The sequence below is a fragment of the Procambarus clarkii genome, chromosome 66, assembly GCF_040958095.1.
Source record: "Procambarus clarkii isolate CNS0578487 chromosome 66, FALCON_Pclarkii_2.0, whole genome shotgun sequence".
Lineage (NCBI taxonomy): Eukaryota > Metazoa > Arthropoda > Malacostraca > Decapoda > Cambaridae > Procambarus > Procambarus clarkii.
In genome coordinates, this window is record NC_091215.1 from 4997038 (window position 1) to 5009167 (window position 12130).

Consider the following 12130-nt stretch of genomic DNA (forward strand, 5'->3'; position numbering starts at 1 on the left):
GAAGCCGTAATCCTCCAACCCCTCCTCACACTAGGCTGGTTAATGCAGCGGCCGTCCTCACACAAGGAATAGTAAAGCAGCGGCCGTCCTCACACTAGACTGGCTAAAGCAGCGGCCGTCCACACACTAGGCTGGTTAAAGAAGCGGCCGTCCGCACACTAGGCTGGTTAAAGCAGCGGCCGTAATTCCCCAGAAGCATTCATAATTTTAATATACTGTGTATTAAAATTAGGTTTGTTCTCATATATATATTAACATTATAAAACATTAAAATTCTATGAATAGCTAGAAGTAGGTCAGGTTAGGTGTTCAGGTTCTGTTGGCGATTATTTATATTTGAAGTATGTGGGTCAAGCATTTATAGAATTGTGGTTCGAACAGAGGACGTGAGCGAAACACTTGTTCCGGAAGTGTTCGAACGGCATCAGTGTAAAACGGAGGGCTCACAGTGGGACCAGTGTGAATGTGAGTGTGAACCAGGTACTCACGTTGGGGCTAGTGTGAGGGTGAGTGTGAACCACATACTCATGGTGGGACCAGTGTGAGGGTGAGTGTGAACCAGGTACTCATGGTGGGACTAGTGTGAATGTGAGTGTTAACCAGGTACTCACGGTGGAACCAGTGTGAGGGTGAGTGTGAACCAGGTACTCACGGTGGGACCAGTGTGAGGGTGAGTGTGAACCAGGTACTCATGGTGGGACTAGTGTGAATGTGAGTGTGAACCAGGTACTCACAGTGGAACCAGTGTGAGGGTGAGTGTGAACCAGGTACTCACGGTGGGACCAGTGTGAGGGTGAGTGTGAACCAGGTACTCACGGTGGGACCAGTGTGAAGGTGAGTGTGAACCAGATACTCACGGTGGGGCCTGTGTGAAGGTGTGTTTGAACCAGGAAGCTGTGAGTATGAACTCTGGGAGCGGTTTGTCGGGTGAAGGATCTGCTCCTGTGATGACCACAACCTGAGAAGAACAATCGAATTATTGTCGACATAAGAATAAAAATTTACAATTATTTGAAAACAGATTTTGTTTTCAAAATTATTGTTTACAGCACCAGCCTTTACCCTGACTAGTTTACAGCACCAACCTTCACCCTGAAATAGTTTACAGCACCAAATCTCACCATGACATAGTTTACAGCACCAGCCTTCACTCTGACAAAGTTTACCGCTCCAGCCTTCACTCTGACATAGTTTACAGCACCAGCCTTCACCCTGACACAGTTTACAGCACCAACCTTCACCCTGACATAGTTTACAGCACCAACCTTAACCCTGACATAGTTTAAAGCACATACCTTCACTCTGACATAGTTTACCGCTCCAGCCTTAAATCTGACATTGTTTACAGCACCAGCCTTCACCCTGACATAGTTTACAGCACCTGCCTTCACTCTGACATAGTTTCCAGCACCAACCTTCACTCTGACATAGTTTACAGCACCAGCCTTCACCCTGACATTGTTTACAGCACCAACCTTCACTCTAACATAGTTTACAGCAACAACCTTCACCCTGACATAGTTTACAGAACCAATATTCACCCTGACGTAGTTTAAAAATCCAGCCTTCACTCTGACATAGTTTAAAGCCCCAGGATTCACCCTGACATAGTTTACAGCACCAACCTTCACCCTGACATAGTTCACAGCACCAACCTTCACTCTGACATAGTTTACAGCTCCAGCCTTCACCATGACATAGTTTACAGCACCAACTTTCATCCTGACATTGTTTACCGCTCCAGCCTCCAATCTGACATAGTTTAAAGCACCAGCCTTCACTCTGACATAGTTTACAGCATGACCCTCGCCCGACCTAGTTTACAGCACCAGCCTTCACCCTGACACTTTTTACAGCACCAACCTTCACCCTGACATAGTACAGATTACAGCACCATACTTCACTCTGACATAGTTTACACCTCCAGCCTTAACCCTGATATAGTTTACAGCACCAGCCCTCACCCTGACATAGTTTACAGCACCAGCCTTCACTCTTACATAGTTTACAGCACCAAATTATACCCTGACATAGTTTACTGCATCAACCTTCACCCTGACATAGTTTACCGCTCCAGCCTTCACCGTGACATAGGTTACAGCTCCAACCTTCACTCTGACATAGTTTACAGCACGACCCTCGACTGACCTAGTTTACAGCACCAGCCTTCACCCTGACATAGTTTACAGCACTAACCTTCACCCTAACATAGTTTACGGAACCAGCTATAACCCTGACATAGTTTACAGCATCGACCATCACCCTGACATAGTTTACAGCACTAGCCTTCACCCTGACATAGTTTACAGCACCAGCCTTCACCCTGACATTGTGTACAGCACATACCTTCACTCTGACATAGTTTACAGCACCAGCCTTCATCTTGACATAGTTTACAGCAACAACCTTCACCCTGACATAGTTTACAGCACCAGCCTTCACCCTGACATAGTGTACAGCACCAGCCTTCACCCTGACATAGTGTACAGCACCAGCCTTAACCCTGACATAGTTTTAAGCACATACCTTCACTCTGACATAGTTTACAGAACCAACCTTCACTCTGACATAGTTTACCGCTCCAGCCTTAAATCTGACATAGTTTATAGCACCAGCCATCACCCTGACATAGTTTACAGCACCAGCCTTCACCCTGACATAGTTTACAGCACCGGCCTTCACTCTGACGTAGTTTCCAGCACCAACCTTCACTCTAACATAGTTTACAGCACCAACCTTCACCCTGACATTGTTTACAGCACAAGCCTTCACCCTGACATAGTTTACAGCACCTGCCTTCACCCTGACATAGTTTCCAGCACCAACGTTCACTCTGACATAGTTTACAGCACCAACCTTCACGCTGACATTGTTTACAGCACAAACCTTCACTCTGACATACTTTACAGCACCAGCCTTCATCCTGACATAGTTTACAGCACCAACCTTCACCCTGTCATTGTTTACAGCACCAGCCTTCACCCTGACATAGTTTACAGCACCAACCTTCACCCCTGACATAGTTTCCAGCACCAGCCGTCACTCTGACATAGTTTACAGCACAATTTTTCACTCTGACATAGTTTACAGCAACAACCTTCACCCTGACGTAGTTTAAAACTCCAGCCTTCACTCTGACATAGTTTACAGCCCCAAGATTCACCCTGACAAAGTTTACAGCACCAACCTTCACCCTGACATAGTTTACAGCACCAACCATCACTCTGACATAGTTTACAGCTCCAGCCTTCACCCTGACATAGTTTACAGCACCAACTTTCATCCTGACATAGTTTACCGCTCCAGCCTTCATTCTGACATAGTTTACAGCACCAGCCTTCACTCTGACATAGTTTACAGCATGACCCTCGCCCGACCTTGTTTACAGCACCAGCCTTCACCCTGACATAGTTTACAGCACCAACCTTCACCCTGACATAGTACAGTTTACAGCACCATCCTTCACTCTGACATAGTTTAAAGCTCCAGCCTTCACCCTGACATAGTGTACAGAACCAGCCTTCACCCTGACATAGTTTACAGCACCAGCCTTCACCTGGACACACTTTACAGAACCAGCCTTCACTCTTTCATAGTTTACAGCACCAAATTATACCCTGACATAGTTTACTGCATCAACCTTCACCCTGAGAAGTTTACAGCTTCAGCCTTCACCCTGACTAGTTTACAGAACCAGCCATCACCCGGACTAGTTTACAGCACCAACCATCGCCCTGACATAGTTAACAGCACCAACCTTCACTCTGACATAGTTTACCGCTCCAGCCTTCACCCTGACATAGTTTACAGCTCCAACCTTCACTCTGAAATAGTTTACAGCTCGACCCTCGACTGACCTAGTTTACAGCACCAGCCTTCACCCTGACATAGTTTACAGCACCAGCCTTCACCCTGACATAGTTTACAGCACCAGCCTTCACCCTGACATAGTGTACAGCAGCAGCCTTCCCTCTGACATAGTTTACAGCACCAACCTTCACTCTGACATAGTTTACAGCACCAGCCTTCATCTTGACATAGTTTACAGCAGGAACCTTCACCCTGACAGTTTACAGCACCAGCCTTAACCCTGACATAGTTTAAAGCACATACCTTCACTTTAACATAGTTTACCGCTCCAGCCTTAAATCTGACATAGTTTACAGCTCCGGCCTTCACCCTGATATAGTTTACAGCACCAACCTTCACTCTGACATAGTTTACAGCACTAGCCTTCACTCTGACATAGTTTACATCACTAGCCTTCACGCTGACATAGTTTACAGCACCAACCTTCACTTTGACAAAGTTTACAGCACCAGCCTTCTCTCTGACATAGTTTACAGCCCCAGGATTCACCCTGACATAGTTTACAGCATCAACATTCATCTTGACATAGTTTACCGCTCCAGCCTTCACTCTGACATAGTTTACAGCTCCAGCCTTCACTATGACGTAGTTTACTGCAAAACCTTCACCCTGAAATAGTTTTCAGCACCAAACTTCACCTCTGACATAGTTTACCGCACCAGCCTTCACTCTGACATAGTTTACAGCTCAAGCCTTAACTCTGACATAGTTTACAGCACCAGCCTTCACTCTGACACAGTTTACAGCACCAGCCATCACCCTGATATAGTTTACAGCACCAACCTTCACCCTGACATAGTTTACAGCTCCAGCCTTCACTCATAATGAACATAATGAACAGCGACATAATGAACAGGGCCATCCTTTTCCTTACAAAGTTTACAGCATAAACCTTCACTATGACATAGTTTAGAGCTCCAGCTTTCACCCTGATATAGTTTACAACACCAGCCCTCACCCTGACATAGTTTACAGCACCAGCCTTCACCCTGACATAGTTTACTGCACAACCTTCACCCTTAAATAGTTTACAGCACCAAACTTCACCCCTGACATAGTTTACCGCACCAGCCTTCACTCTGACATAGTTTACAGCACGACCCTCGTCCGACCTAGTTTACAGCCCCAGCCTTCATCCTGACATAGTTTACAGCATCAAATTATACCCTGACATAGTTTACTGCATCAACCTTCACCCAGAGAAGTTTACAGCTTCAGCCTTCACCCTGACTAGTTTACAGAACCAGCCATCATTCTGACTAGTTTACAGCACCAACCATCGATCTGACATAGTTAAGAGCACCATCCTTCACTCTGACATAGTTTACCGCTCCAGCCTTCTCCCTGACATAGCTTACAGCTCCAACCTTTACTCTGACATAGTTTACAGCACGACCCTCGACTGACCTGGTTTACAGCACCATCCTTCACCCTGACATAGTTTACAGCAATAACCTTCACCCTGACATAGTTTACAGAAACAGCTATCACCCTGACATAGTTTACAGCATCAACCATCACCCTGACATAGTTTACAGCACCAGCCTTCACCCTGACATAGTTTACAGCACTAGCCTTCACCCTGACATAGTGTGCAGCACCAGCCTTCACTCTGACATAGTTTACAGCACCAACCTTCACTCTGACATAGTTTACAGCACTAGCTTTCACTCTGACATAGTTTACAGCACCAACCTTCACTCTGACATAGTTTACAGCACCAGCCTTCACCCTGACATAGTTTCCAGCACCAGCCGTCACTTTGACAGAGTTTACAGCACCAACTTTCACTCTGACATAGTTTACAGCAACAATCGTCACCCTGGCAAAGTTTACAGCTCCAGCCTTCACCCTGACATAGTTTACAGCCCCAACAATCGCTCTGACATAATTTACAGCACCAACCTTCACTCTGACATAGTTTACAGCACTAGCCTTCACCCTGACATAGTTTACAGCACTAACCTTCACGCTGACATAGTTTACAGCACCAACCTTCACTCTGACATAGTTTACAGCACCAGCCTTCACACTGACATAGTTTACAGCCCCAGGATTAACCCTATCATAGTTTACAGCATCAACTTTCATCGTGACATAGTTTACCGCTCCAGCCTTCACTCTGACAAAGTTTACAGCTCCAGCCTTCACTCTGACATAGTTTACAGCGCCAGCCTTCACCCTTATATAGTGTACAGCACCAGCCTTCACTCTGACATAGTTTACTGCACAACCTTCACCCTGAAATAGTTTACAGCACCAAACTTCACCCCTGACGTAGTTTACCGCACCAGCCTTCACTCTGACAAAAGTTTACAGCTCCAGCCTTAACTCTGACATAGTTAACAGCACCAGCCTTCACTCTGACACAGTTTACAGTACCAACTATCTCCCTGACATAGTTTACAGCACCAACCTTCACCCTGAAATAGTTTACAACTCCAGCCTTCACACTGACATAATGTACAGCGCCATCCTCTTCCTTACAAAGTTTACAGCACAAACCTTCACTATGACATAGTTTACAGCTCCAGCTTTCACCCTGATATAGTTTACAACACCAGCCCTCAGCCTGACATAGTTTACAGCACCAGCCTTCACTCCGACATAGTTTACTGCACAACCTTCACCCTGAAATAGTTTAGAGCACCAAACGTCACCCCTGACATAGTTTACCGCACCAGCCTTCACTCTGACATAATGTACAGCGCGATCCTTTTCCTTACAAAGTTTACAGCACAAACCTTCACTATGACATAGTTTACAGCTCCAGACTTAGCTCTGACATAGTTTACAGCTCCAGCTTTCACCCTGATATAGTTTACAGCACCAGCCCTCACCATGACATAGTTTACAACACCAACCATCACTATGACATAGTTTACAGCACCAACCATCACCCTGAAATAGTTTACAGCACCAGCCTTCACCCTGACATAGTTTACAGCACCAGCCTTCAATCTGACATAGTTTACAGCTCCAGCCTTCACCCTGACATAGTTTACAGCTCCAAATTTTACCCTGACATAGTTTACATCACCAACCTTCACCCTGACATAGTTTACATCACCAACCTTCACCCTGAGTAGTTTATAGCTTCAGCCTTCACTATGACATAGTTTACCGCACCAGCTTTCACTCTGACACAGTTTACAGCTCCAGCCTTAACTCTGATATAGTTTATAGCACCAGCCTTCACTTTGACACAGTTTACAGCTCCAAACATCACCCTGACATAGTTTACAGCACCAACCTTCACCCTGACATAGTTTACAGCGCCAGCCTTCACTCTGACATAGTGTACAGCACCATCCTTCACCTTACATAGTTTACAGCACCAACCTTAAACCTGACATAGTTTACAGCACCAACCTTCACCCTGACATAGTTTACAGCTCCAGCCTTCACTCATAATGAACATAATGAACAGCGACATAATGAACAGCGCCTTCCTTTTCCTTACAAAGTTTACAGCATAAACCTTCACTATGACATAGTTTAGAGCTCCAGCTTTCACCCTGATATAGTTTACAACACCAGCCCTCACCCTGACATAGTTTACAGCACCAGCCTTCACCCTGACATAGTTTACTGCACAACCTTCACCCTTAAATAGTTTACAGCACCAAACTTCACCCCTGACATAGTTTACCGCACCAGCCTTCACTCTGACATAGTTTACAGCACGACCCTCGTCCGACCTAGTTTACAGCCCCAGCCTTCATCCTGACATAGTTTACAGCATCAAATTATACCCTGACATAGTTTACTGCATCAACCTTCACCCAGAGAAGTTTACAGCTTCAGCCTTCACCCTGACTAGTTTACAGAACCAGCCATCATTCTGACTAGTTTACAGCACCAACCATCGATCTGACATAGTTAAGAGCACCATCCTTCACTCTGACATAGTTTACCGCTCCAGCCTTCTCCCTGACATAGCTTACAGCTCCAACCTTTACTCTGACATAGTTTACAGCACGACCCTCGACTGACCTGGTTTACAGCACCATCCTTCACCCTGACATAGTTTACAGCAATAACCTTCACCCTGACATAGTTTACAGAAACAGCTATCACCCTGACATAGTTTACAGCATCAACCATCACCCTGACATAGTTTACAGCACCAGCCTTCACCCTGACATAGTTTACAGCACTAGCCTTCACCCTGACATAGTGTGCAGCACCAGCCTTCACTCTGACATAGTTTACAGCACCAACCTTCACTCTGACATAGTTTACAGCACTAGCTTTCACTCTGACATAGTTTACAGCACCAACCTTCACTCTGACATAGTTTACAGCACCAGCCTTCACCCTGACATAGTTTCCAGCACCAGCCGTCACTTTGACAGAGTTTACAGCACCAACTTTCACTCTGACATAGTTTACAGCAACAATCGTCACTCTGGCAAAGTTTACAGCTCCAGCCTTCACCCTGACATAGTTTACAGCCCCAACAATCGCTCTGACATAATTTACAGCACCAACCTTCACTCTGACATAGTTTACAGCACTAGCCTTCACCCTGACATAGTTTACAGCACTAACCTTCACGCTGACATAGTTTACAGCACCAACCTTCACTCTGACATAGTTTACAGCACCAGCCTTCACACTGACATAGTTTACAGCCCCAGGATTAACCCTATCATAGTTTACAGCATCAACTTTCATCGTGACATAGTTTACCGCTCCAGCCTTCACTCTGACAAAGTTTACAGCTCCAGCCTTCACTCTGACATAGTTTACAGCGCCAGCCTTCACCCTTATATAGTGTACAGCACCAGCCTTCACTCTGACATAGTTTACTGCACAACCTTCACCCTGAAATAGTTTACAGCACCAAACTTCACCCCTGACGTAGTTTACCGCACCAGCCTTCACTCTGACAAAAGTTTACAGCTCCAGCCTTAACTCTGACATAGTTAACAGCACCAGCCTTCACTCTGACACAGTTTACAGTACCAACTATCTCCCTGACATAGTTTACAGCACCAACCTTCACCCTGAAATAGTTTACAACTCCAGCCTTCACACTGACATAATGTACAGCGCCATCCTCTTCCTTACAAAGTTTACAGCACAAACCTTCACTATGACATAGTTTACAGCTCCAGCTTTCACCCTGATATAGTTTACAACACCAGCCCTCAGCCTGACATAGTTTACAGCACCAGCCTTCACTCCGACATAGTTTACTGCACAACCTTCACCCTGAAATAGTTTAGAGCACCAAACGTCACCCCTGACATAGTTTACCGCACCAGCCTTCACTCTGACATAATGTACAGCGCGATCCTTTTCCTTACAAAGTTTACAGCACAAACCTTCACTATGACATAGTTTACAGCTCCAGACTTAGCTCTGACATAGTTTACAGCTCCAGCTTTCACCCTGATATAGTTTACAGCACCAGCCCTCACCATGACATAGTTTACAACACCAACCATCACTATGACATAGTTTACAGCACCAACCATCACCCTGAAATAGTTTACAGCACCAGCCTTCACCCTGACATAGTTTACAGCACCAGCCTTCACTCTGACATAGTTTACAGCTCCAGCCTTCACCCTGACATAGTTTACAGCTCCAAATTTTACCCTGACATAGTTTACATCACCAACCTTCACCCTGACATAGTTTACATCACCAACCTTCACCCTGAGTAGTTTATAGCTTCAGCCTTCACTATGACATAGTTTACCGCACCAGCTTTCACTCTGACACAGTTTACAGCTCCAGCCTTAACTCTGATATAGTTTATAGCACCAGCCTTCACTTTGACACAGTTTACAGCTCCAAACATCACCCTGACATAGATTACAGCACCAACCTTCACCCTGACATAGTTTACAGCGCCAGCCTTCACTCTGACATAGTGTACAGCACCATCCTTCACCTTACATAGTTTACAGCACCAACCTTAAACCTGACATAGTTTTCAGCACATACCTTCACCCTGACATAGTTTACAGCTCCAGACGTACCTCTGACATAGTTTACAGCTCCAGCCTTCACTCTGATATAGATTACAGCACCAGCCCTCACCCTAACATAGTTTACAGCACCAGCCCTCACCCTGACATAGTTTACAGCACCAGCCTTCACTCTGAAACGTTTTACTGCACCAACCATCACCCTGACATAGTTTACAGCACCAACCTTCACCCTGACATAGTTTACAGCACCAACCTTAACCCTGACATAGTTTACAGCTCCGGCCTTAACCCTGATATAGTTTACAGCACCAGCCCTCACCCTGACATAGTTTACAGCACCAACCTTCACTCTGACATAGTTTACAGCACCAACCTTCACCCTGATATTGTTTACAGCACCTGCCTACACCCTGACATAGTTTACAGCACCAGCCTTCATCCTGACATTGTTTACAGCACCAACCTTCACCCTTACATAGTTTACAGCACCAGCCTTCACTCTGACATAGAATACAGAACCAGCCAACGGTCTGACATAGTTTACAGCCGCAGGATTCACCCTGACATAGTTTACAGCACCAACCTTCACTCTGACACAGTTTACAGTACCAAACTTCACCCTGACATAGTTTACAGCACTAACCTTCACCCTGACATAGTTTACAGCTCCAGCCTTTTCTCTGACATAGTGTACAGCACCATCGTTCACCCTGTCATAGTTTACAGCACCAGCCTTCACCCTGACATAGTTTACAGCACCAACCTTCACCCTGACATAGTTTACAGCTCCAGCCTTCACTCTGACATAGTTTACAGCCCCAGCCTTTACTCTGAAACAGTTTAAAGCACCAACCATCACTCTGACATAGTTTACAGCAACAACCTTCACTCTGACATAGTTTACAGCAACAACCTTCACTCTGACATAGTTTACAGAACCAATATTCACTCTGACACAGTTTACAGCTCCAGGATTCACCCTGACATAGTTTACAGCACCAACCTTCAAGCTGACATAGTTTACATCACCAGCCTTCACTCTGACATAGTGTACAGCACCAGCTTTCAACATGGCATAGTTTACAGCACCAGCCTTCACCCTGGCATATTTTACAGCACCAACCTTCACCCTGGCATGGTTTACAGCACCAGCCTTCACCCTGACATAGTTTACAGCACAAGCCTTTACTCTGACATAATTTAAAGCACCGGCCTTCACCCTGACATAGTTTACAGCTCCAACCTTCTCCCTGACATAGATTTGAGCTCCAGCCTTCACCCTGACATAGTTTAAAGCACCAACCTTCACCCTGACATAGTTTACAGCACCAACCTTCACCGTGACATAGTTTACAGCACCAACCTTCACCTTGACATAGTTTACAGCTCCAGCCTTCACTCTGACATAGTTTACAGCACCAACCTTCAGCCTGATTAGTTTACAGCACCAGCCTTCATCTGATAAAATTTACAGCACCAACCATCACCCTGACATAGTTTACAGCACCAACCATCACCCTGACATAGTTTACAGAACCAACCTTCACCCTTACATAGTTTACTGCTCCAACCTTCACCATAACATAGTTTACTGCACCATCCTTCACACTGACACAGTTTACAGCACCATCCTTTACCCTGATATTGTTTACAACACCATCCTTCACCCTAACGTAGTTTACAGCACCAGCCTTCACTCGATAAAGTTTTCAGCACGAGCCATCATCATGAAATAGTTTACAGCTTCAGCCTTCATCTTAACATAGTTTACAGCACTAGCCTTCACCCTGATTAGTTTACAGCACCAGCCTTCACCTTGACATAGTTTACAGCACTAGCCTCACCCTGACATAGTTTACAGCACTAGCCTTCACCCTGACATATTTTACCGCTCCAGTGTTCACTCTGACATAGTTGACAGCTCCAGTCTTCACTCTGACTAGTTTATAGCACCATCTTCACCCCGACATAGTTTACAGCATCATCCTTTACCCTGACATAGTTTACAACAATAGCTTTAAATCTGACATAGTTTACAGCACCAACCTTCACTCTAACATAGTTTACATCACCAGCCTTCACTCTGACATAGTTTATAGCACCAACTTTCAACATGGCATAGTTTACAGCGCCAGCCTTCACCCTGGCATACTTTACAGCACCAACCTTCACCCTGACATAGTTTACAGCACAAACCTTCACCCTGACATAATAAAAGCACCGGCCTTCACCCTGACATAGTATACAGCACCAGCCTTCACCCTGACATAATTTACATCACCAACCTTCACCCTGACATAGTTTACAGCACT

General features: G+C 45.4%; 1 protein-coding gene across 1 annotated transcript in view; it reads right to left on the reverse strand.

Moving 5' to 3' along the window:
* LOC123769132 (WAP four-disulfide core domain protein 2) overlaps positions 1 to 12130 on the reverse strand; it is a 188816-nt gene that overhangs the window by 79996 nt on the left and 96690 nt on the right. Inside the window, exon 2 of the mRNA XM_045760071.2 lies at positions 858 to 958. Coding sequence (XP_045616027.2) covers positions 858 to 958 — 101 coding nt within the window. The remainder of the gene's footprint in view (positions 1 to 857; positions 959 to 12130) is intronic.